At 37.5% G+C, this 25,429-nt stretch overlaps 12 protein-coding genes across 12 annotated transcripts; 6 read left to right on the top strand and 6 right to left on the bottom strand.

Moving 5' to 3' along the window:
* Positions 1-246: 246 nt before the first annotated feature.
* SOCG_04069 (Sed5 Vesicle protein Svp26) lies at positions 247-1,435 on the top strand. Its single transcript, XM_013164911.1, has one exon. The coding sequence runs from the start codon at positions 461-463 to the stop codon at positions 1,157-1,159; it is 699 nt and encodes a 232-aa protein (XP_013020365.1). The 5' UTR covers positions 247-460; the 3' UTR covers positions 1,160-1,435.
* On the bottom strand, positions 1,362-3,806 carry SOCG_04068 (aspartic protease Yps1). Its single transcript, XM_013164910.1, has one exon. The coding sequence runs from the start codon at positions 3,029-3,031 to the stop codon at positions 1,463-1,465; it is 1,569 nt and encodes a 522-aa protein (XP_013020364.1). The 5' UTR covers positions 3,032-3,806; the 3' UTR covers positions 1,362-1,462.
* A 304-nt stretch (positions 3,807-4,110) lies between these two features.
* SOCG_04067 (NuA4 histone acetyltransferase complex subunit Vid21) lies at positions 4,111-7,083 on the top strand (the record flags this gene model as incomplete). Its single annotated transcript, XM_013164909.1, has 2 exons — positions 4,111-4,337; positions 4,392-7,083. The coding sequence occupies 2 exons, from the start codon at positions 4,111-4,113 to the stop codon at positions 7,081-7,083; spliced, it is 2,919 nt and encodes a 972-aa protein (XP_013020363.1).
* Positions 7,084-7,206: 123 nt separating this feature from the next.
* On the bottom strand, positions 7,207-8,062 carry SOCG_04066 (ribosomal protein subunit S37). The gene is made up of 2 exons (XM_013164908.1): positions 7,584-8,062; positions 7,207-7,537 (listed from the first exon to the last, which is right to left on the bottom strand). The coding sequence occupies exons 1-2, from the start codon at positions 7,862-7,864 to the stop codon at positions 7,372-7,374; spliced, it is 447 nt and encodes a 148-aa protein (XP_013020362.1). The 5' UTR covers positions 7,865-8,062; the 3' UTR covers positions 7,207-7,371.
* A 1,376-nt stretch (positions 8,063-9,438) lies between these two features.
* Positions 9,439-10,597, bottom strand: SOCG_04065 (P-factor pheromone Map2; the record flags this gene model as incomplete). The annotated part of the gene is made up of 2 exons (XM_013164907.1): positions 9,834-10,597; positions 9,439-9,542 (listed from the first exon to the last, which is right to left on the bottom strand). The coding sequence occupies exons 1-2, from the start codon at positions 10,369-10,371 to the stop codon at positions 9,439-9,441; spliced, it is 642 nt and encodes a 213-aa protein (XP_013020361.1). The 5' UTR covers positions 10,372-10,597.
* Positions 10,598-11,675: 1,078 nt separating this feature from the next.
* SOCG_04064 (uridylate kinase) lies at positions 11,676-12,795 on the top strand. Its single transcript, XM_013164906.1, has 2 exons — positions 11,676-11,826; positions 12,052-12,795. The coding sequence occupies exon 2, from the start codon at positions 12,073-12,075 to the stop codon at positions 12,643-12,645; it is 573 nt and encodes a 190-aa protein (XP_013020360.1). The 5' UTR covers positions 11,676-11,826; positions 12,052-12,072; the 3' UTR covers positions 12,646-12,795.
* Positions 12,796-13,620: 825 nt separating this feature from the next.
* SOCG_04063 (20S proteasome component alpha 7) lies at positions 13,621-15,025 on the top strand (the record flags this gene model as incomplete). Its single annotated transcript, XM_013164905.1, has 4 exons — positions 13,621-13,623; positions 13,663-13,760; positions 13,808-14,290; positions 14,346-15,025. The coding sequence occupies 4 exons, from the start codon at positions 13,621-13,623 to the stop codon at positions 14,524-14,526; spliced, it is 765 nt and encodes a 254-aa protein (XP_013020359.1). The 3' UTR covers positions 14,527-15,025.
* Positions 15,026-15,603: 578 nt separating this feature from the next.
* Positions 15,604-17,388, bottom strand: SOCG_04062 (UDP-galactose transporter Gms1). The gene is made up of 2 exons (XM_013164904.1): positions 17,033-17,388; positions 15,604-16,932 (listed from the first exon to the last, which is right to left on the bottom strand). Exons 1-2 carry the CDS (start codon positions 17,126-17,128, stop codon positions 15,952-15,954), a joined length of 1,077 nt encoding a protein of 358 aa, XP_013020358.1. The 5' UTR covers positions 17,129-17,388; the 3' UTR covers positions 15,604-15,951.
* A 777-nt stretch (positions 17,389-18,165) lies between these two features.
* On the top strand, positions 18,166-20,198 carry SOCG_04061 (CaCA proton/calcium exchanger). The gene is made up of 2 exons (XM_013164903.1): positions 18,166-18,900; positions 18,986-20,198. Exons 1-2 carry the CDS (start codon positions 18,551-18,553, stop codon positions 19,863-19,865), a joined length of 1,230 nt encoding a protein of 409 aa, XP_013020357.1. The 5' UTR covers positions 18,166-18,550; the 3' UTR covers positions 19,866-20,198.
* On the top strand, positions 20,148-21,645 carry SOCG_04060 (mitotic spindle checkpoint protein Mad3). The gene has a single exon (XM_013164902.1). It carries the CDS (start codon positions 20,550-20,552, stop codon positions 21,489-21,491), a length of 942 nt encoding a protein of 313 aa, XP_013020356.1. The 5' UTR covers positions 20,148-20,549; the 3' UTR covers positions 21,492-21,645.
* SOCG_04059 (SUA5/yciO/yrdC family protein Sua5) lies at positions 21,563-23,236 on the bottom strand. Its single transcript, XM_013164901.1, has one exon. The coding sequence runs from the start codon at positions 22,869-22,871 to the stop codon at positions 21,645-21,647; it is 1,227 nt and encodes a 408-aa protein (XP_013020355.1). The 5' UTR covers positions 22,872-23,236; the 3' UTR covers positions 21,563-21,644.
* A 29-nt stretch (positions 23,237-23,265) lies between these two features.
* On the bottom strand, positions 23,266-24,998 carry SOCG_04058 (SNARE Ufe1). Its single transcript, XM_013164900.1, has 3 exons — positions 24,752-24,998; positions 24,303-24,537; positions 23,266-24,250 (listed from the first exon to the last, which is right to left on the bottom strand). Exons 1-3 carry the CDS (start codon positions 24,878-24,880, stop codon positions 23,646-23,648), a joined length of 969 nt encoding a protein of 322 aa, XP_013020354.1. The 5' UTR covers positions 24,881-24,998; the 3' UTR covers positions 23,266-23,645.
* Between the last annotated feature and the right edge of the window lie 431 nt (positions 24,999-25,429).

Genomic DNA, 25,429 nt, shown 5'->3' on the forward strand with positions numbered 1-25,429 from the left:
CTAATTACTATTGAACTATAACTTTTGATTACTCAACAACTATCAGTATTACTTGCACACTATAGCTTTAGTCTAAGCAAGAGAGCGATGTATTAAAAAAGTATTAGTGAATTAATTGTCATTTATCATTCATGAAGTAGAATTGTCCTTTGTTCTTTTTTTGATTCCTGATTTAAATGGAGCTTGACATCGCCCTTTAGTACTATTGTTTTGGGATTCCAGCCTCTCTACCCAAAGACGTCCAATTCTTTCTGCACAACGGCGTTTGAGATTTATAAACCATACCTATCGATCCGAATTATTTATTTATTTTTATATTAGTATTATCGATTGTAAGTTAAGAAGTAGATGCTATTTTAACTGGTTCTTCTACATTACCGAGACTTGACCACTGAAAAGGCGTCTGTAGCTCAAACTTCTGTCTTTCTCTTTCAATTTTGACTTCTTTTTTTTTCAGAAAATGCTGGTTTTAAATTGTTTATCATACTTAGGTGTTATTTTGGGTTTCGTCGGATTAACCCTTAGCATTGCTTCTGCTCTTTACTATGTTTCAGAGTTTATAGAAGAACACACAAAGCTGGCCAAAGCTTTTTTAACACGACTGGCTTACTTTATCATGGGTACACTATTCCTACTCGCTTTGCTTGACGGTTTTCCTTTCTGGCTGTGTGCCTTCTCTATATTCAGTAATTATATCTACAAGCTCAATTTTGATACATTCCCATTCTTTTCTTTCCGTCGTCTACGTTTTCTTTTAGCTTGTGCCTTAATTATCATTAATCATCTATTGTGGGTTCGATTCTTTCAAACCCATGAGTTTCCCAGTCGCCCTCGCGGCGTTACGTACGACTTCCTTGGGCAAAGAGTAGCAACATATCGTGCTACGTTTTCTCAAGTAGCCTCCTTTATGGGGATCTGCGTTTGGTCTGTTCCAATTGGAATTTTCGTGTCTTTCACCGCTGCAGACAATGCTTTGCCTACTACGATAGCTGCCAATTCTTCAGAGTCTTCTCCTTATCCTGATACCTCAAGTCATCACCAAGTTCGCGCTCCCAATGTCTTACGTCAAATGTACAAGAAAGTTGGTGCCTATATAGAACGATCTCTTGTCGCACTGGGTTTAAGTGACCAGATGGGTGTTAATGAACGTTTCGTATAAGCAACCCTTCTATTCTTATGAGGGGTATTAATAACTTATTATTATCTGTCCTTATCTTTTTTCTTCTTTTATGTTCACGCTTTCTCAGCTTTTTTAAGTCATCGTATTCTACTTGACACCTCTTTTCCTCTTTATTCCACCTTACAAAGTTAGAATTACTTTTATATTATAAACGTTACATTCAACTCTAAATATATGAACTCCCTTCTCGCACCTTTCTCATTTTAATACGAAAATCATAATTCATTACCACTTCTATAATTTTTATCTTTTGTCATACCGTTACCAAATAGCTCATTTGCTTCAAACTGCAAACATTACTACAGTTGATGAAATAGTTAAAAATCCCCAAAGCACCCAGTAAGCTGTTATTTTTGGAGAAGAACTATATTGAATCATAGGCCCTCTCATGGAAGATACATTATAAGGAGGCAAACGTGTAGTATCCCCCGAATCATTATATACAGCAGTTGTCCGATTTTTTCCCCTATAAGTTGGAGGAAAATGCGAAGTTTCAACTACTTCGGAGAGTTTACTGCTAGTAGGTAGCTGATTGCACATACTAGCCCCCGGAATATGTTCGTCTAATATTGCAGTAAAATTTGTACTCATATTATAATAGGCTTGAGCAATGGATATCGTTTTTGCCTTTTGATGAAACACGGTATATGCACTTCGAAAAAAAGTCAATCCTAATACAGCCTGTGATGATGATGTGGGACGAATACCCAAAATGCAGATGTTGTCAATTCTTTGAGTAACAAGCATGGAAGTTTTCATAAAAATAGTCGAATTACATCCAAACTGAAAGTTGACACCGCTTCTATCGTCAAAGCTATTACACGGAACTGCAAGGTAACCATATGCAATGAAACCTCCCATAAGATCAGTTAAAGCATATGATATGTCATAAGGCAAATAGATGAATAGTTCGCGTGTTTGAAGGAACGCGTCAACCACTAGCGAGTAATTTGCAGAGAAAGTAGAATTTGTATACTGTACAGAGTACAAGGTCGTCGAATAATGACGGCTGCGTGTTTGCTTGTGAGTAACTAAAGGCCCAGTATACTTCGTTCCGTCTACAGCACCTAAGAGCAACGTCCCGTTTCCACTTGCATCGAATGATAAACTGAATGTTGGCGTGCTTAAAATTTCACTTTGTACCAACTGATCCAAAAATGTGGGTGGCTTAAAACTGGAGATAGAATCCACAAAGTCAATACTGTTGATTTCAGAAGGTGCGGCTAAACCTAAAACACCTTTGTATGGTAATAAAGAAGCGGGAACATATTCTTTCAATGTGATACCAAATTGGAAGTTATTAAGTTCATGATAATGACTGTACACCAGAGAGTCTTGAACGTTAACTCCAGCAACCGTAATGTTATCGTCGTATTTAATCAAATAAGTTTTGGGATCTGTCATAAAGGAAAAGCTCAACGAAGAGTTTCCAGTATAGCAGGAGTCACTTTTATTGATATCGCAGAGGAAGTAACGAAGTTCATCACTGCTCCACTGAGAACCCTCAACATCAATACCCAGAAAAGTTGGGTTAAACGACAATACGTTGTAATAAGTAAGCCAGGTGTAAGGCATATCCAAATCGACGGCCACAACGTAGGGAACTGCAGGCTGGCCTATACATAATGTAGTAGTATAATAGGCGAAACTCTGAAAGTTCATTGGAAACGTGGATACATCGGAAACAATCCCGGAGGACCTTTTTTGTAAATGAGGATTCGGTGATGAAAAGTCCGTACTTCTTGGAACAACGTCCAAGGCAACAATGCCTTTGTCAACATGGCGGTTAGCAACCACAGACATTACCCAAAGAAAGAAGAAATAAATGATAATGCTTTGATTTCGATGCATTTTTGAAAAAAGAAAAATGAAGATAGAAATTCACCCGAAACTTGATGATAAGAATTGATTAGTCTAATTGATATACAGCAAAGCTGGATTGCCAAGAAAAAGAAGAAAATGAAAGAGAGGATCTAACAATCGATGGTCGTCGCATAAATGGGATACGATAATATAAAGGACAGAAGAATAACTGGAATAGGATGTCCTGGAACGCAAATGCGAAACGAAGTAACCTTATAATTTCATTTGTTCAATGAAGACAGAATAAACGAACTTCGACAAAATAATAAGTCAAGAAGCAAAACTATCGAATGTTAAGAAAACAGTTTTCAAAAAGCAGAGGGGCTTCAGTTTCGATAATGCAATTAATTCGATCACACGAATAAAATAAGCTGTTTAAATAGAAAAAAAAATGAAAAATGCAAAAAGGAAATAACTAATTGAATTAATTGCACCGCTTTGTCCTAACAAGATGATCCTTATCGTAAATACCTTAAAATTATACGAAACCTGAAGATAATAGTTCAAAAGGTGTAAATGAATGCTACAGATGGTTTAAGCTTCCCAAGTAGAGAATCTGCCTTAGCTATCGTATTACTCACGGTTTTCAGTTCACGTTTTCACGGCAATTATAGTGCGAGTAAAAGCTCCAATTCAATTATAATTACAAACCATTCAAATTAATTTTCTTACTTTCATTTAATTAGCAGGGCTTCTCACATTCAACTGAATTGGTGGAAGGTAAGTTAAATGGTTGAGGACCTAAGTTTGACCACCACCAGGGTAGAGAATCGAATCTTCCAACGTAGTGAAGACGGTAAAAAACATCTGTCAACCCAATATCCATAATTGTTTGTAAAACTATTTATTTCAGCATTGAGCAATCTTTGCTTTTGTGTATTGCATGAAAATTTTTTCATAGGATGATATGGAAGGGGTATGTTAGTTATTGAAGCTTTCTTTCATTAGCAATTAATTTTTTATTGAACCTAAATTAACATATATCAGAAGTCTGTCGAGCCTGACGCTTCAATAAACGAAAAACCGCTAGATTCAATTCCAAGGCAAAATACTACCAATGGGGAAAAATGGAAACCATTGATTCTTTTTTTTTGAGTGAGGAGGAAAATGACGATGAAAATAAACTAAATGACACTGCTCGTGCTTTGCAGCGAAAATATAGAAAGTGTTTACTACTCCTGTGGTTGAACACAAAATTTCCTGATGGTTTAGGCCGCATTTTAACTAGTCATGAAATACAATCAGATCATCTTAAAGAATGGAATGAATTCTATAAACAAAATGTTCTTCTTAGGTAAGTTGTTACACTATTCGCCAGAAGTGCTTTGTTCAAAAAATAATCCTTTAGGCTATATTCTGAAGTCGAATGGAATTTATTGACAATCTTTAGTAAATCATCTTTGGATTCGTCCATCCTTGAATCGATTCAACCAGTTCGAATGGAGGAGGTTTTTCCTGTAGCTTCCCCTGTCATTCCTTCAGAAACAGCTAGGATACCACCTAACGAAGATGTTCAGGAACATGAGAATGAAAGCTTAGAAAAACAAAAAATCCAGGAAACCGACTTATCCGATGTTCCTGGAGAAGAATCTAGCCAACGGGCATTGTCTTACAAAGAGGCGGCAAACGATAAAAAAGAAATAAAAGATAATGATACTTCAAAGTCTATAAAGAAAGAATTGGCTACCAATGGGGAAACCAATGAAAAAGAACCTTCGCCTTTACCTGCTGAGCGAACTCAAACCCCAGACAGTGAATATGCTGTTTTGCAACTTACTAAAACCCAGCAAAAAGATGAGCAACGGGATGTAAGCACTAATAACGAAGCTTCTTCAGAAATAGTTCAACCAGAAGCAGAAAGTACTGTATCCGGTGAAGCCCGAAATGTTGGAATTGCGGCTGAAGAAGTCATTCCCAAATCCCCAACTGAGGCCAAACATGAAGTGAATTTGCATAAAACCGATGAGAATGTTCTCAAAGAAAATAATGACATGGAAATAGAAAGGCGCGTTATTGAAGAGACCGCTCCATCGTCTGTGATTGCGCAATATGAAAAAAGTGAAGCCGGGACAGTAGATCAGCCAGCACAACAAGATGACTCAAATATTTCATTTGACGATAGTAACCAACAAAGAAATGTGTTATCTATTCCGATATCCACTACGGAAGAACCTCCTGTCGAAGATGCCGCTAAAGGCGAGTCCCAAAAACAGACAGGAAATATTGAAACGTTCCGAGAATCTCTCACTCCCTCGAAACCTCTATTTCATTTATCATTTTCGCTTCCATTTTCCTTATTACCACCTTCGGAATTCTCTGTTCCAAAGAAGGTTGAAGATACTTTAGATGCTTGGCTGCTTCGTACCGAAATGATACCTTTGCAAAATGATCTTGAGAACGCGTATAAATACGTATCTACTAACAACTGGATGCATGCTTATAAAGAAAAAATAGTAAGAGAGTCTATCCGTCGTGTGTTTAATGCCAAAGAAAAAGGAACTTGGTCGTTTCGTCAACCGAAACGGCAGAAAGAGTTGATTCCAATAAAGACACATCACGATTATTTGCTTGATGAAATGCAATGGATGTCTATTGACTTTTCGCAAGAAAGACGATGGAAAATAGTCTTGGCAAAGCAAATAGTTGACTCCGTGATGAACTACCACAACACATCTGATAAAAGTACCGTGTGCACGCCAGCTTCTTTATCGAAAAATAAAAGGCCGTATTCACGCAAAGAAAGTGATAGAAAGGAGAATTCATCAGATTTGCTTTCTCCTGACTTCGCAAAAACTAAGCTGGATCAGTACGATTCCTTGCAGAGATTGTCTCCCCCAAGAAACAAAGAGTTTTACAGCACTATCTTTTCAGAAGATGTTGTTGCCATTACTGATCTTGAGGAATCTCACAAGCCGGTCTTCAATGTTCCGACATACGATCCGCCTAGTACTACTGAAAAACAATTGCGAGCTTCAGGTATAACAAATCCCATAGCACCAATCTCTAGGTTTGCTTTAGCTAAAACAAAACTTAAGTCGAGCTGTATACATACCGAACGTAAAAGATTATTTAGTGAACGTGACATTATTCCTCAACAATCGGAAACAGCGATCACGAAAAATAAAGCTTTTGAAAACAATGGTGTGACTACAGAATCTCAGGAGGAAAATGCTAAGAAAAAACGAGCATTTGCACCGTTCACCGTACGCCCTCCATATCCTCCTTTGACAACGGAGAACACATCCGAGATTGTCTGGTTACCTGAGGAGGACGAACTACTTCTTTTACTCTTGAGGCAATATTCTTTTAATTGGGAATTTATAGCAAACCAATTAACGCCGTCTGGATTATACGTGCCTAATACAGAACGGAGGACTGCTTGGGATTGTTTTGAAAGGTGGATTCAAATTGATCCTCAGGCTGGAAATGTTCAATTTACTGGATCTCATGCAAGATTGGCTCAGCAGAAGCTAGATGAGTCGTTACAAAAATCCAAGCAATCAACACAAAATCTGCGTCTGCGTGACTCTCATACTCCTATGCCTCGCATGATGAGTCAGAATTCTTACTTTATATTGCCAACGATTTCCCGCCATTATCGTCCTGTTGCTATATTTGAGGCTATCAAGAAGACACTTAAGCAACGGGAGTTTACTCAAAAGACAGCAATCAAGCGACAGACTACCAATGTTCCAACTCCGCATGAACGTCTACCTCCTGTACCTTCTCCAATTGAGCTTTCTAGGTTGAAACTCGAACGTGAAGCACAGATTCAGCAACTACAATCGCAAAGAAATGCAAACCTATATATGCAACATCAAAATCAAACGAAAATGAGGCCGACAGCTTCTATACCTGGGACGCCTCAGTATAATTTAGCAGCATATCAAGCAGCAGTTTCTCAAAATTCTAGTGCCACATCCTCAACTGGTAATTCCCCAGTTCTTCCAAGGGCTGTTCCTCGATTGCAGAATCGACTGGATTATCCAAATTCTCCAAGATTGGCAGCGGAACAGATTCCGCCGTTTCAACAAAGATAGACCAGACCTTATATGACTTTGCTATGATAAACTGTATATTACTTTAACAAAATGTAATGGTTAATTTTTTTTATTTTTTTTGTTTGATAAGAATGCATTCGAGTTGTATGTGTTCCTTAAGAACAACTGATACGGTTTTCTTTGGTAATTTTGTGCAATTTGTAATTTTTATTGACAAAATCATTATTTCAAAGATAATTATACGCTGACTCCAAAGGAGATAGAAAGGAGATGAGATGTGCTTTAAATGGACATTCATATACAGGCGATTATTCAAAAGAATTCGTTTTAATGAATATTTTTAATTTTCTGAAGTATCGAGACCGCAGTTGGCAGTACACGGTTCCATCCCAAGGTTCCAATAGGATTCGTGCTGTAAGTTCTTCTTTGGAGGCGGTTTAGCTTTTTTGCCGTTTTCGCATTCGTTCTGGTGTTTTGACCATGCACCGGCAATCTATTATTCATTAGTCTAAGTAAATTCTAAGAAAACTAAAACTTACCCTGCAGCATGTCGCAGGCCTCGATAAGAACGAATAGTATAAAATCGAGAAATATTAGCATCTCTTTGTCGCTTCAAATCTCCTTCAATAGTCATATTCGATAACAATTGTGAAAGACTAGTCAGTTGACCATCCGTAAGCTCTTTCACTTTCAGGGTGTCGTGAAACGAAAGTCTTGCACAAATTTTTTCTGCAACAGCTCTTCCAATTCCATAAAAACCTAAAAGAGCATACTTTACAGGCCGCTCATCTTTGATAGGCACACCTAAAATATAAACCATAACGGACTTTTTCAGAAATAGGCAAGAAAGGCTCAATTAAGGACGTTCCCAGATAAATTAGTAAATAAAAATAAATCTCTTTTCGGAGGCTGGTTACGAGAGCTAAAAGCTGAAAATTATAGGTAGTCCTGGAATTCTTGAGGATATGGAGAGGCCACGAATGAATAACAACCCAGAGAAATGGAACTCGTAAAGAAAAGAGCCCTATTTGAGCTTGTTTGTGCAAAAAGCTAAATTATTTATATTTTAAATAAAAAGAATGTCATATGATTGAATTTGAAGTGGGTCTTTTGTCCTTTGTTATACCTTTTTTCTTGCGAACGTCCAATTTATATACAATATCAACGAGCCTTCTAAAAGCTTTGGAAGACATTTCAAAGATCAATTTAAGTAATAGAAACATATCATTAAGTTGAATATGGTTTTATCGGAAAATAACTATTGTTGACATCAAAGTTGGTTCTTTCTGTTTTTACTGTTTTTTTGAGGGAGCTTCCTCTCCCGATTCTTAACTGGAATATTTAACGATTAATTTATATAAAATACGCTTATAAAATTTGTTGGTCTCATTAGTGAAGCTTGAGTTTTGAAGATGTGTGTGAGTCTGGAAAACCGAAATTTAAAGACTGTGGTTTATTTATTTATTTTCTTCATTATTACAAAGGATCAATTAACAAGTGATGTACAAAAGAAAAGGAAAGGAGAAATGCATTTGATATGAAAGCTTAGATGCAATTTAGTTTCCTAGCATGCTATGCTCTACGAATTGTCCGACTACAATGTTAGAATGCTCGATGGACAGCAATACGCCATACTGAATGACTGCCGTGTTGAATTTTTCAGAAATGAAAATGTCCTATAATCATATATCCTAATTCTTAAAACAAGAAGAGAGGAGTAAGCCGATATATGAATGGTTACACTGTGAATGGTCTTTTGTAGACTTTCTGTTTATGGTTGTAAACCAAGGCTGGAACTATTTCAAACTTGAATTGGTTCAATGGATACATATGCATACGCTCGAATGTAAGGAGAGGTTGTTTACAGGATCCAAGCGAATTGAAACAAAGAAAAAACTACTATAGCGAAGAAAGATGTCAATAACTTTCAGTTCAATTGGTATTTCGCTCGTGTAGTTTGTAATCAATCTGATAGGAGTTTGTTCACTCTTTCTGGAGGAAAGGATTCATAGTTAAAAGATTATTTTGCTTTGTCAAAAGGTCTTTTGAGAATTGATCCAATACTTATAAGCTTCTTTCCATTATATGAGTTTGAAAAGAGAAAGAGAAAAAAAATACATTCGTTTCCTCTTTCTTTTACCAGATGCGATAGACACCTGTTTTGGATTACATTGAAACAAACGTTTACTCTTTTAAATGGGAAGCATTTGATTAAACAATAAAACTAGTTCTGTATTCAAATTAAATATCAAAGATTAACTTATAAATAACGATCAATTAAAAAAGATATTAGGTTCCTCGAAGGAAATCATGGGTAGCTAAATGGATATGCAGCTTCACGTCGTACTATAGGATTTGGAATCCCGGGCTAAGATTTAAAATATCGAAAATGCATTAATCGAAGTGAGAGCTAATGTTGGTCTGTGCGACGGTAGAGTTGAAGGGAACGTTCATGACATAAAATTCCAAGAAATGATAATAATCTTCCTTGTCTTTCTCTGTCTTCAAGACTGGTTCTTCAACATCACGTTTCTTCAAGTCTGGTCTGTCGGGGTTTTGGAAGCTCCACCAGTTCTTGTAGACACGAAGGAAGTCTTCATAGGTCTTGGAAGGAAGCTCAGGGACATCACGTTTCTTCAAGTCTGGTCTGTCGGGGTTTTGGAAGCTCCACCAGTTTTTGTAAACACGAAGGAAGTCTTCATAGGTCTTGGAAGGAAGCTCAGGGACATCACGCTTCTTCAGATCGGGTCTGTCAGGGTTTTGGAAAGTTTCCCAGTTTTGATAGACACGTTCAAAGTCTTCATAAGTCTTGGCGGGTAATTCTTCAACATCACGTTTCTTCAAGTCTGGTCTGTCGGGGTTTTGGAAGCTCCACCAGTTCTTGTAAACACGAAGGAAGTCTTCATAGGTCTTGGAAGGAAGCTCAGGGACATCACGCTTCTTCAAATCTGGTCTGTCAGGGTTTTGGAAAGTTTCCCAGTTTTGATAGACACGGAGAAAGTCTTCATAAGTCTTGGCGGGTAATTCCTCAACATCACGTTTCTTCAAGTCTGGTCTGTCGGGGTTTTGGAAACTCCACCAGTTCTTGTAAACACGAAGGAAGTCTTCATAGGTCTTGGAAGGAAGCTCAGGGACATCACGCTTCTTCAAATCTGGTCTGTCGGGGTTTTGAAAAGTCTGCCAGTTCTTGTAGACACGGAGAAAGTCTTCATAGGTTTTGCTGGGCAATTGATCCAAAGGTGAAACGCCAGAGTCTTTGCTGGTAGCAGGAATAGGAGCGGCAGAGGCAAGGGCAAAAAGAAGAGCGACAAGAGAAAAGAATTTCATGTTGATATGTTACGGAATATAAAAGTCAATAGATAAAGATAGGTATAAAATAATTCTTGGGCAAAAAAAGAAAAAAAAAGAGAAAAGAGAGAGAAAAAGTGAGATTCAAAAAATTAACTGTCGTAAAGAATGTTAAAAGACCAAAAGTTGTTCAACTTGATGAAAGCGAATTTGCAAAAAAAAAGAAACAAGTTGGAATGCGAAAGAGAAGACTTGAACTTGATAGTGTGTTCTGGTTAAGTACAAAACCGCAGAGTCCTTTATATATCACCACCCAAGCCATGAGTTTCCTTTCTGGGTCGACTATGGAATTGCCAATTCTTTGTTTACATGGAATCCCGTTTGGTGTTTTAATGGGAGAACCCCAGAAACAATCGGATTGGTGGAACAAAAGCACGTTCCTTAGAAGCGAAGCACAATATTGCGGGGATGAACAAAAGGTGTCCAATTATCTGACTTACAGACGTAATGATGTAAGCAAAATTTGAGTCACTAGTTTAATTGGCTCGGTTTGATAAAAATCTAATAGAACAATGGAACCAGCTCTATTGAATCAACAACTTAAGATACTCAAGATAACCAATCATAAATTGACCGCCCAACCACCCAAAGATCTTTGGAAGGCATTTAATGAAAACAAAAACAAAGGATTGCTGGAGTCAGGAGCGTGTTTTAATTACCATAGCATAGGAGCTCTATAGAGGAATGTAGTTCTTTTCTTTTCTTTTTTTTTTTGAAGCTCTATCTCGCGTTCCCGTTGTCCTATGATCCCATCTCGGGGGGATAGCAGTGAAAATCGGAAACGACCGACAAGACAATTCTATCGCATCAGCATTCATCTCCAGTCGGTATTGTTTACGAATATTGATCTGCCATTTCTTATCAAAAACAGCACTGCGGGACTATAATGATCACTGATTTTGCACGTCCAATACGCAGTCAAAAATCTGTTTCGTTCGCTCCAAACCGGACATTGAAAAAACCTCCATATTGTTCTGCAGAATGCTTGTAAAATTCCTTGTCTAATGAGCACAATCGTTTCTCCTCATCCTTTCATCCTTGCAAAACGATGGATTACTTAAATTTGTAACTGCTTTTTGAAATCTGTTATTCTTGAGATTTAGAATTTTAAAATCAATTTTGATTTTAATTAGTTATTCTTTTTTCTTTCTCTCTTCATCGAGCCTTCACTCTTACTCTCAATAATTCCTCGACCACTGTGATACCGGGATATCCGAGCATGTCCCTCGGGGCTTCCGATACCCATAGTAGGTTGCAGCAGTCATCATATACCAAAGAGCTACTATAGCTCACGAACCACGTACTTTGAATACGACAAGTCGTAGACGGAAATTTGGCCTTTGATTTGGAATCTCTTCTAGGCCTTTGCATATAAATTTGAATTTGTTACTATTGTAACATCCTTTATTCATTCTTTACAACAAATTAGAAAACGTAAGTTCTCCTTCATGACGAACCTTCTCTGGCCCGCCTTCTTGGAAAGACTCCGTTGTGGTTAGCTGGTTTATTCAACGCGAATATACTAGATAGCTTTCCGTTTGGCTTCTTGTGAATGCCAAATCGTCCAACATGGACGGCGTTGGTTGTGTGCCCAACGGTCTAGATACCTTTTTCTACTTACTTTGTCGGTGTGTGTGCTTGTGCTAACGGATACTCCAGACAGCATTTTTTCGCATTATCATGTATAAAGTCATTTTTGTTTTGGGCGGCCCTGGTGCTGGTAAGGGTACCCAATGCGACCGCCTGACAACTAAGCTTGGCTGTGCTCACATCTCCGCTGGTGATTGCCTTCGTGAAGAACAAGCCCGTCCCGACAGCAACGATGGCAAACTCATCAAAGAATACATCACTGATGGCAAGATCGTTCCCATGGAAATCACCTTGCGTCTCTTGGAAGCTAAAATGAAGTCTTACAGTCTTCAAGGCATCAACACCTTTTTAATCGATGGATTTCCACGTAAAATGGATCAATTCGAAGGTTTCGAAAAAGCCATCTGCCCTGCCACTGTTGCCCTCTTCTTCTACTGCGGTCAGGAAATCATGTTGGCCCGCTTAATGAATCGAGGAAAAACCAGCGGTCGAGATGACGATAACGTTGATTCCATCAAGAAACGTTTCGTTACTTTTACCGAAACTTCCATGCCCGTTGTCAACGCTCTAAAGAACGATAATCGTTGTATCACCATCAATGCCGAGCAAGACCCCGACAGTGTCTTTGAAAATACGGTCCAAGCTTTGCAACCCTACCTTTAGTTCGCCTAAAACATATTTCATTCTAGACTTCCCTATGCAATCTTTTTTTTTTTTTTTTGTGTGTTTCTTTTTCCAACGTACACACATATACTCAAACAAATACAACAAGCGCATCACTCAAAAACTACCATCTCTTGCTTTTTAAACATTCTGCCTTCAAACGTTGCCATCCTCAACCAACATATGTACATTACATGTTATACTCCGCGACATTTACTAAACCATCTTCATATGGTTAAACCATATATTACATAGATTCAATATTAGCACACATCTGTCATATTCCGTTTCTACCGTTTATTCTAGCCAACATTTACTAGCCACACATCTACTGATTCTACTCTCGCTCGACCCATAGAAATGAATCATACCAGACATACAGACAAGATTAGTCGGAATCGAGTTGCCTGACTTTTCACAGGTGCCGCACATTGCACTAAAAGACATCTTCTCGGGTGCGTTTCAAGATCTCAAAGGACGAACCAAGAGATCGAATTTCTGGTACACCCGGCAGGACTTTCGTCCTCCGCTCCTCACGAGCATGCAACGAAGAAGTTCCTCCGACCTTACCCCCTCAATGCGCGTAACACTTGTAAAAGTGCGTCTGAATTTGAGGAAGTGCGGCGTTTGTCCGTACGTCCGGCATGGTTCTTCTCTACAGATTCCATACCTAGCTGAAAAATGCTTCTTCTCTTCCTTCTTTAAAAAAACAGTCATTTTTTCAAATAATCTTTAACGTGAAACCTCATAATGTTTATTTGCTTCATCAAACATAACCATCCTCTGAAAGACTGCTTCCATCAACAATCGTCTGATTATTTCCTTCTGTTTACATTTTTATAAAGTAGATCACAATTGGTAAAGGATAAGCTTCATGTTTTGTAGTTTGAACTTATATAACGCAGTGTGACTGCCCTATTAACTTGGGAGCTGGTACTCTCAGACACCTTCACCAACTACGCATAACATAAGCAAATGGTAAGTTGGGTGTAGTTGTTCAGTTTACTTACATTTTAGAGTTCAATTGGTACAGGATACGATTTGGGACTTTTCTTTTCCCCAGATGGACGTCTGTTTCAGGCGGAATACGCGTACAAGGCGGTAGAAAATGGAAGGTAAGTTATACCAAAGCTGAAGAAAAGACTTTACCTAACTGTTGCAGTACTTGTATTGGAATTAAATGCAAAGATGGTGTCATTCTTGCCTTAGAGAAAGTCGTTACTAGCAAGCTATTAAAACCTCGTGCCAACCCCCGTATAGGATCTGTTGGTCGTCATGTTGGTATTGCTACTACTGGATTTATACCTGATGGAATGCACATTTTAAAACGTGCTAGAGACGAGGCTAATGCTTGGCGTGATAACTACGGATCAGCCATTCCCGGATCGGTTATGGCCGATCGAATTGGCAATTACGTTCAACTTTTCACTTGCTATTCGAGTGTTCGTCCTTTTGGTGTCATGTCTTTTGTTGCTGCATATGATGATCAAGGCCCCCATTTGTATATGATTGAGCCTAACGGTGTTTATTGGGGATACAACGGTATTTCAGCCGGTAAGGGTCGCCAAATTGCTCGTAACGAACTTGAAAAGTTGGATTTCTCGACTTTAAAAATGAAAGATGCTGTTAAAGAGGCAGCAAGGGTGTATGTAGTATTTTATGATTGTTATAATGGGTGAACGGAACTAACTAATTTCTAGTATATATGCAACCCATGACGAGGAGCACAACAAAGACCATGAAATAGAAATGACTTGGGTAGGTGAAGAAACTAATGGTATTCATACAGCTGTCCCAGACGAACTATTACAAGAGGCTGAAGCATATGCTCGTCGTACAGTTGAAGGCGGCGAAGATGAGGATGTTCCCATGAATGAGTAATTTAATATTGCAAGATTCTCGTGAATGCAGCTTGTTTCTTACATTTTTATGAATATTGTCCCTTTCCCGTATCCTCATTTCTGAGGAATGAAAATTCGGAATCTTCCGAATCCTGATAACCGTCGTTTGTCAAAAAGTAGTTACAAAAGTCCCTGCTTGACATCTTTATTCCCGTTCTTTTATTACCGATTTCAAAATGATACGAAAATTTGTTCGAAACAGCATGTGCTCCTTTCTTAAGAGCTTCATGAACAGAATATGCGTTTCCCTATCCGTCGTTTTCTTACACTCCACAGTTGATGCCGATAAGCCGTTCGCAAATTTGAATGACTCGGAATGATTCATGATTCTTTATATACAATCCCTAACTTTGATACACATCAAAGACACTTAAAGTAGCTCCTTCTGTTTTTTCATGGGACACAATTATTTCATAGACTATTCTATTCCTTTTTTCATGGCTCATACATAACATTTATGAAATACTAGTTATAAGTAATTTCTATGAGACGAAATCAGTAAAATAAAAGTAGTAATGGGTATTCCATTAGAGAATTCACAAACCAAATACTTGGAAACTACACATATTTACGTCGTTAACATATTTTCAAGTACTTTTCATTCACTAAAAATATTATAATAGTCATATCTATTCTGTAGTAACAGTTATTGAGGTGAATCCCATATATATTTGAAAAACATCTCACCCAACCGTCTCTATAATTGATCTCCAGTATACATATAGACAGGTAAATTCTGTATCATTTTAATTAATCTACAGTCCTGCTTCGTATCTGTTATAATAAGCGTTGTTCATTGTAGAAAAGTATAGGTTTTTTAAGCCTGTATATATGTACTTTTTTAGCAGTCACACTCTTTTAATATTTCAGTAAATCTCATTAAACGGTAAACAAACAGATGCAATCCTATAGCAGTTGGTAAAGACAGAAAAGTAAGCCAGTCAGTGGGAAAACACTGGCTGTTCTGGTCGCCTACCGTCGTTTATTTTGCTAAAACAAGAGGCCTTCTTTGCTTAGAATAATAATAATAATAATAATAAAATTGATTTTATTACTTTGGGGAAACTACTATTATAACATTTTTAGAACACCAAGTTAGTTTTGTAGGTAGATTTCAAATGATGGTTTTTATAAATTCAACTATCCAATGCCGAACGAATCATTAAACTAAATATTATAAAGCATATTTACACGACTATAAATACAAACCAATCCAGAGGCCTGTATCATATGAGAAGAGGGATACAGTTAGTTCACTCCGTAAATGAATATAACCTTTCCTGTAAGGAAAAAGCGACACCGAAATTGATAGGGTTAAAAATCAAAGAAGACGGAAAACAACCAAGTATGAGAATAACAAGACAAAAAAATTAAAGATATTATACAGTTGATAACTGTGGTGCACCTAATTCTTGGGTGCGTTAGACTCGGCAGCAGCTTCACTGGAAGCAGCTTCTTGTGTAGTTAATGGAATGTAGTTTCCTTGATCGGCAGGTTTTTTTTCGGGCTTCGTGTATAGGAATGTAGCAGCAATGACAAGACCCACACCAACGACAAAGGCAAATGTAATTTTGAAATCCAACAAGTAAACACTGACCAGAGAAGACAAGATGATGCTAATACTAGTCGAAAAGTTCTTCATAATGTTATCAGCAAAAGCAACACATAGTGCTACAATGATACCGCCAAATGCTTGAAGTAAGATGGCCAACCAAACGACAGGGTTGTAACCATAGAAAAACCCCTTTTGAGTAATGTTGGAGTAATCGCTAACAAGGATTGTGAATATGCAGGGAACGATAGAAAAGAAGGAAAGTTGAACATTACGGACCCATAGAGAAGGATTTGTACCCTTCAAAACCTTTTCAAAGTAAACTCCAGCTAAACCACTTATTAAACAAGCGATAAGAACAGCAGTAAATCCTGTCAATGGATTCATAGAAGAGCTGACAGGTGATTTACTATCAGAAGCCAAATTTTGTAATTGCACAATGGCGATACCACCGGTAAGAATGAACAGAGAAAGCCACTTTGTAAGACCCAGTTTGCGATGGAGCAAGGCGACCGAGAAAATTGCAGTGGTAAGAATCTTCAACTGATAGGTCACTTGAAAAATAGCGACTGAAAGGTTACCAGCAGCCACGTATTGCAAGTTGTTTTGGCATGTATAGAGGAAAGCAGGAATGCCCAACTTCCAGCTATCTCCACCAAAAATTTGAGGCAAGAAAGTTCTCAAACGAGCCTCACTACCAACATTTCTTCTAAATTGATAGTATCCGACGACGAAACAGACACTCAACTTGATCAACTCGTTCAACAAAACAGCCGTAGAGGTAAAATACCGTTTATCAGCATAACCGGGCATAATACGAGAATAATTTAAAGTCTAACAAATATTAGTTAGTATACGCATACCCTAAGTAGAGTGAATTCCAGAATAGAAATCCAATAATGTTCAGGAAATTTCATCTATCCATAATGCATACCAGAATAAGAGCGCTGTTTTGGATTGTCAGCAATGCAAGAGCTATGTACTTCATAGGAATGCCTCCAAACTTTACTTCATCACCTTTGCCAGCCATGATGAGAGAATATTATCCTAAAACTTGTTTGAAAATCAAGTCACTTTTAACCTTTAGAAATAGCACCAAAATACTTTATATACTTCAGAGAAGAAGCAGGTTCTCTGTAAACAATGAATCGAGGAAAGAATGAAAAAAGGAACTCGAATCCTGACACAGTTGGTGGAGTCCAACTTTGGATTACCTCAATCCCCCAAAGCTTAGTTGAATACTCCACTTCAAAAAGACTGCATTCCATTACGTTAAGTAAAATAACGCATACGTTTCTCTATCGCAAACCGATTCGACTATGAACGTCTGTCAATCGTAAACAATGGAAAAATTCGATTATTTTCATGGTAAGTTGAAGGAAGAATAGATTTTGGAAAAAGTCTTTACTCTTATTAAAAGAACAATGATGGCGATTATGCAGTGACATTTCTGAAGGCTTGAAAATTGAATGGAAATAAACTATCAAACGTGGGTCTTGTTGCTTTCCATTAGTTGGTTCGGATTGTTTCCATTCGAAAAATGTTTAATTCAATTTGTTTGAAAAATAGTGGAGGCGTAACGATTGGAATGAACATTGCCATACCAAATTCTATACCTTCTAGTAAGTTTGTCTTTATAATAACAGAGACCCATCCGATATTCATCCCCTCAAAGAGAGTTTAAAAAAAGAGGAATATTGGATGACTTGATCGAAATGCGAAACAAGCTTCTCTTGTTCGCTCCATGTGCTTAGACCTTATGGTACCCAGCCTGGACGAAAGCTAGCGGCTTGGTAACTTGAACAAAAACGAAAAACTGTACTAAACTCTGTGGTTGAAAAGATGATTTCAAAACTCAACCATCTAAACCTGTCTTCTTCTTTTCCATGAATACGTTGCCTTGTGATCTTACAATCGGTGCCTAGGTTCTAAAACGCCATACAAAGGTTTCGTGACGGTAAACGTGATTAATCAGTGGTTCTGCTTGAAACTTAGAATTAGTAAATAAGAATGCTTAACTTTTTTGTTTGAAGGACTCCTTTACTTGTTTCTTTGTTCATGATAGGAACGTAAACAATAAAATGGCACATATATCAGACTGATCAAACCACTGTTCTATTAATTTTATTTTTTACTTTATTTTATTTAATTTTCCGTCATTTTCATGTTTAACGTACTCTGTTAGGTACTCTTTTGCTTTCCTGCACGAAACTCTATGTAGACACTTCTTCCCTACACGTAAGAGGTTCTCATAAAAAAAGTAGTACTCATCTCTTATTCTTGCTGCAGTGTCTATTTAGCAGAAAACACTTATATTACTCATACATTCAAGTAAATTTCGACTTGAATTTTTGTGAAAGTGACAAAAATCGTTGGAACTTGTGGATTCTTTTAAAAAAATTTCTGTCGTCTAGGAAATTGGAAAACCTCCAAGGTCACCGGCAAAAGTGATATGATTGAAAGGTTGAAGATAGCAAAAACTCGTCTTGAAGCTATGAATTCATTTCAGTACTTAGGTGATCGAAGAGAACGTCTCCCCTTGCTTGGGGACGAGCGCGATCATTCCATGGCTCGACACAATGCTATATTAACTACAAAATCCGTTCTCACATCCAATTATGTGAATACTCTATTAATTTTTGTCCCCATTGGTCTTTTTGTTGGATGGTTTCAATGTAATGCAAAGTATGTCTTTTTTTTGAACATGCTTGCAATTATCCCCCTCTCCTCCCTCCTAAGCTTTGCTACTGAACAATTGGCATTTGTTAGTGGTCCTACTATTGGGGGATTGTTGAACGCTAGGTAAGTCAATTTTACATGGAATGCTCCATTACAGCGAAGCTTCTTTTAGAAAATTTATACGTGGTTTCGTGCTAATCATTTTTAGTTTCGGCAATGCCATTGAACTTATCGTTGGTATTTTGGCTTTGAAACGAGGTGAGATTCGTATCGTACAAGCTTCTATGCTTGGCTCCATCTTATCCAACTTATTGTTGGTATTTGGAATGTGCCTTGTTACAGCGGGAATTCGACGTCAAATTGCAAGATTTAATGTTACGGTTGCTCAAACTATGGTTGCTATGCTTGCTTTATCCACGGCTAGCATTATTATTCCTGCCGCTTTCCATTTTAGCGTTCCAGATAATAAGATTAGCGAAACTGCTTTGCTTCAAGTTTCCCGTGGTACAGCTGTCATTGTGCTAGTTGTTTATCTCTTGTTATTGGTTTTCCAATTAAAAACTCATAAGCACGTCTGCAGAGATGTTAGTGAATCAGAGGAAGAAGAAGATCGAGAACCTATCCTTGGACTATACGCCTCTATCTTCGTGCTCGCTTTAGTTACTGTTTTCGTATCGTTGTGTGCTGATTACCTAGTGGGGTCTATTGATGATTTAGTGGAAGAGATTAATATTTCCAAAACTTTTGTCGGTTTAATTATTTTGCCAGTAGTTGCTAATGCAGCCGAACATGTCACTGCCGTTGTTGTATCTTATCGTGGTCAAATGGATTTGGCGCTTGGTGTTGCTATTGGCTCTAGTATTCAAATTTCAATGTTTTTGGCCCCTTTCTTGGTTATTGTCGGTTGGTTCATCTCGCAACCATTGACGTTGTACTTTGAATCTTTGGAAACAGTAATTTTATTCGTTTCTGTTTTCTTGGTTAATTACTTAATTCAAGATGGTGCTTCGCACTGGCTTGAAGGCGTTCAACTCCTTGCTCTTTACGCCATTGTTGTTTTGGCATTCTTTTACTTTCCGACACAGTAAGCTAATACTTAGCTAATTTATTTTTCACTCAATGAAGCTATGATGGTCGTCGACCTTCTTTATGACTAGAGCATTCATGTGTGAAGCTCGAACATATTAATGTTTATTCGACTTATTTCTTTCAAATCATAGAGGGGACGTACAGATATTTTTACTTGAGTATCAGTTCGCAAAAATGAATTAATAATAACGCTCCTTTTTTTGTATTTCATATGTTTTTGCTGTTCATGAAGCAAACCAAAACTTGAATTTACTATTTTTAATCGTTCTTAGCGTAGAATCGTCGTCTCCGAGTACGAAAGTAATACTAAATAAATAATAACAAAAACCATTAAGCGTTTTGCATATTTTGAACTAGAACTAATGAATTTGATTGTCTGTGTACCGTCAGATTGATTTAGTTCAACCAAACCTCATTTCCCTTTCCATTCTTAAGTCCCTTTTTTCATACGAACCGAGTCATACTACCGATTATTTTGAAAGTTAAATAGAAAAGAATATAATATCATTAATTTTTTTAATGTAATATTCGTCTTTTTAGCAATCTATCAGGAATCCTTAAAAATTTACCCTAATACTATATTGCGAAGTATCTAGTTGCTTTTTTATACTTTCTTTCCTTCTCCATATTTATTCCTACTTAATTTATTCAGGATCTTGTTTAAAAATCAAGTACTTTACATAATGAACACGACAGCGAAACAAACACAGACATCTATCGATATAATTGAACAAGCAAAAGAGAATATCGAGCCTAGAAGACAAGGCCATTCTGCTGCTGCTATCAGCAAAACTTTCTCCAAGGACCATGAGCAAAAAGTTAGCAATCAGCTACATGAGGAAAGAATAAGTTTTGAGGAAAAGCTTCAAATTGCAGACAGAGAGGAGGACCCTTTACAAGTATGGATTGACTATATACAATGGACTTTGAACTCTTATCCTCAAGGTAATACGAGTGAAAGCGGATTACTTTCGTTATTAGAACGCTGCTCTCAACAATTCGTAAAGTCCCCGATATATAAAAATGACATACGCTATCTTCGTATTTGGATGCAATATGCAAAGTACGTGGAAGATCCAGCTGAGTTATTCTCCTTTTTATCACTTCATGAAATAGGAACAAACTTTTCACTTTATTATGAAGAATTTGCAGGTTACTTTGAATCAAATGGATTATACAAAAAAGCTGAAGATGTCTATCAAAAAGGGTTTCTACGAAAGGCTAAACCTTTTGCTCGATTTCAACAACGCTATGATCAGTTTCTCCATCGTAAAGTTATATATGCTCCTGACACTATTACTATGCGACAAACTAATGAATATCCTCCTTTGCAAACTACTTTCCAGCTATCTAATCCACACCAACAAAACGGACGATCGGAAGTGTCTGTATCAGATGCAAGGCGAATTTCTGTTTTTTCAGATACTGAAGGTACTAGCTCTACGAACGGTAGATCGACCAATCCAACCTCATGGGAAAATTTTGGAACTGTAGAGCAGAAAAGGAAAGAGAATACAGTTCCTTCTCGTGCCTGGGTCGGTGAAACTTTACAGACACACTCATCTCGTAAGGTTGATCCACTGAATACTTTTTCTGTTTATCAAGATGAAAGTTCCTCCCATTAATGTCTTTCTTTGACTACACTTCTTTGCTATGAAATACTATAATTTGTGGGTCATTTGTATCAAATTCTGAACCTGTTAAAGTTACCTTTCATTTAATATTATTTACAAACAAACTAAGCTTTAATATATATGTCAACTGTATTATTAATGGGACTAATTCAAAAAATCTTTAGTAAAAACCATAGACGCAGCTTTGGAAAGACGGTTCATTATAGCCAACCCCTCATTGTCTTCAGCAACGCCTTCAACTAAAACAAAATCCACACCCTTTAAGTCTAGTTCGCGTAAATGGGCGAACAAATTTTTTGTTATTTCCGAACCCTCTTCTCCTAAATCAAGGAAAGTCAGATTGCTGAATTCCCCAAAAACACCCCTTTTCCATTTTTTGCTACATAAAACCCCAATTCTGGCTTCATCTTTATCCATATTTTGTTTCTTTAACTGATCATACAAACAATCCATTGCTTCGCATTCTTTGTAACCTGAGAATAACATAACTTTTGCAGTAGGGGAATAGTGTCGATATTTCATACCGGGTGTCTGTGGAATATAATTTTTTTCTGTATTTACGGATGTAGGTTTATAAACTTGAGTGTTCACCCAGACCCCTCCACAATTTTGAATCTGTTCGAGACTGACACCACCTGGACGTAAAACAACAGGCGGATCACAAAGACCATTAACGACAGTACTTTCAAGTCCAACACCACAAGGTCCGCCATCTAATATCAAAGGTATCTTCCCTTGCAAGTCATTATATACGTGTTTAGCCTGGGTAGGTGAAGGCCGGGTAGAAGCGTTTGCCGACGGAGCGGCTAAAGGAACATCAGAAAGAGCTATTAAAGCAAGAGCAACTGGATGTTGCGGCATCCTAACAGCAAAAGTAGGTTGGTTTACTGTGACTATCGGCGAGACTGGTGGATGCTCATGGTTTTCAATAGGAAGAAGTATAGAAAGAGGCCCAGGCCAGAACCGATCGATTAATGGCTGGTAGACCTGTGGGATTAAAGATTCATTTGGTGATCCTATATCTTTTGATTTCAGAGGTTGGCTCTTTGAAATAAGCCTACGAAGTTGATCCAGAGAAGCAATATGCACGATTAAGGGGTTATCTGCAGGACGATTTTTAGTCCTGTAGATTGAATAGGCAGCATCAGTTTTTCTTGCATCAGCTCCCAATCCGTACACCGTTTCGGTAGGAAAAGCTACAGGCTCATTTGTGTTTTTCAAAAGCTCCGCAGCTTCTTGCAAAGCACTCAAAGTATCTGAAGGTTCGATAAGGAGTCTAGCCTTATCGAATGGATGTTCATTTGAGTCTTCCGGCTTGCGAAATTTGATTAAAGACGAATCGACCGTTCGGATTCTCGTTTGGGTCGACATTCTACGATACGTTAGGCTGAAAAAAGCCAGGCGTCGTAATGGACCAAATTGATGCAACTTGTAATTAAAGGAAGAAGAAAAAGATTATTAATAATTTAGGACGAAAATCAACAGAGATAGAAATTAGTTCGGCCCCTTCAAAACTTCCACAAAGGCAGAATGTTATACCACCAAAACCTAAAAATAATTTACCTTGTACCAAAAAAATATAGAAAAAATGCAAACTTCCCTTCAATTTGCACTTCCGGTCCGATTTATGATTTCTTGCGACACTTGGTTAGTAATTCAAACGTATTGCCAGGAGGAAAGAAGTGTCTAAGACCAACTACGAAATGTTGAAGATTACTAAATTATTGAAGAAGAAGAAGAAGAAGAAGAAGAAAAATAAGTATTTACTAGATTGAAGTATTATTTTATTGCATTGAAAGTTGAAATATTCATCATGACGAAGAATACTATAGCTGTTCGAATGAATTGTATCTTCTACTTCAAAAACTTTAGAAAAACAATATCTATCTGTTGAATTAGAAAATTTTTTCAACGTATAATCATTATAGAAATGAAGCACAAGCAGGTGAAGTAAGTCATGACAGGAGATTGCCGTTAAATGCGTCTTATAACCGAAGTGAATATAGCATAAAACAGATTGAAAGATATTATTATTACCCATATAAGCACGCATAAAACGGTCTATTGATGCATAAGAATAATTTGGGTGTTAACATTATTATTAATAAAAAGGGTAAGAAGAAAGCGGATGTAAGTTTTGATATTTTAAACAATTCGATCCAAAGCCAGCAAGAGTAAACCAAGTATAGTGAAAACGAAGAAGAGAATTCTGGCCGTCCTGCTATTTCTTGATTTAGCATGAATGAGTTGACGGTTACCGCCTGTGATAGAATCGGCTACATTCATAGCATCTTCATATAGCTTTTCGGCTGCTGTAGATTGAATGGAAAGATGAGTAGAAATTTCCGTCTGTAATCTGGCAATTTCAGTCAGAGATTTCCCGGTCTCCTGTACTTGCTGCATTGTATGCTCGAATTCTTGCAGCATGAGATCATTATCTTGCTCTAGTAGAACCAATTGCTCCTGACTAAAGTAGTTTTGAAACTCGGAATCAGGAATTTCTTCAACAGGCATATCGCCTGTTTTTTGTGGATGCAAAATGTCCGACATGATTGTTTTTCTTTCTTGAGCTCGCCTCAGTCTTAAGTCTTGAAGTTGATACAGAGAGGACGAAACCTCCGAGAGTTCATTCTGAAGATACCAAAGTATTGAAGAGCCATGCGCAACCATAGTCTCAGACTTTGTAAGTTTTTCAGGGCTCCTTAAGCCTTGCAGCCACCCAGTCCTTTTGGGAATTTGGCTTTGCTTGTCTATTGGCATGTAAGTTAGTATTGCGAAAAACAGCTGAACGAAAGAATATACCTTTCACAACATTTTGAAGAGAATTGATTTTTTGTACACAAGAATTAATGATTGTTGAGGCCTCACGGTCGATTTCGTCTCGCTGTAAATCGTTCAGCTCTAACTTGGAAAGTTCCTCCAATGAGGACTCCATTAAGGGTTTCGATAATTTATGAACATTGGAAACAGTTCGGCCCTTCAAGTATGCACCACGGATCTTCTCAAGAAACGTACAAAGATGAACAATTGTGTTATGCTAGAATAATTAGTGAATAAGAAATTTTTTCTACAAAAAAGTAATTGCAGAATTTTCGAAAGAGAAAGAGAATAGAGAAGTCCTCAAATTGCTTTCAGAGCTTTATATATGAAATCACGAGGATTCAAAACAACGGCATCTTTTGCTCTCTCTCTCTCTCTCTCTCTTTCTCTCTTCAGTATTATCAGCAATTCACTTCAAGTGTTCATCTTACAATTAAATAAGCTTCAGCAAGAAAACCATCTCGCACGTTTGAAAGCTTAGGCTTTCGCATAGAGAGGTTTTCCAGGTCTACGTTTCCTTTTTTTATGAATCCAAAAAACTCGTTCGTTCTGTTTGCCATCTTTTAGGACGAATATCCTTAATTTCTACTCATATATACTGTCTAAACGAAAATAAATACTAAGGGATCCTGATACCTTCCACAAAACGACCCAGGTGTTTCGTTAGCTTAGTGCTCCGTAGGACCACCAAATTTCCAGTATAACACAGCCCACCGACTAACGCTAGTGGTCCAAATAATTGCAAAATCTTAATAAAAGTATTTAATAGTTGCTCAGCATGTTTATTTGTTTTTAATCTGAATACGCCTCCAATGGCGCCGATCTGTTTGTTTCTTTACGACCAAAACTTTTGTTGAGTATAGTTTACATCTATGTAAACAAACAAACCAAATGCAGCATCCGAATGAGATCTAACAAAATTAATAGGATTCCTAAAAAAAAATATTTAGTGAGTGCTCCAGACGAGCTAGACGAGCTTGAATTCATCTATTTAAGATGGAATGATGACATTTCATGTATATCGTAACCTGGACGAGTACACATATATGTTCTCAGTTCCCTGGGGTTGTCACTTCACCTTTACCATATATCATCATAGTCTTACAGTT

This window comes from Schizosaccharomyces octosporus (genome assembly GCF_000150505.1).
Source record: "Schizosaccharomyces octosporus yFS286 unplaced genomic scaffold supercont6.3, whole genome shotgun sequence".
In the NCBI taxonomy this organism is placed as follows: domain Eukaryota; kingdom Fungi; phylum Ascomycota; class Schizosaccharomycetes; order Schizosaccharomycetales; family Schizosaccharomycetaceae; genus Schizosaccharomyces; species Schizosaccharomyces octosporus.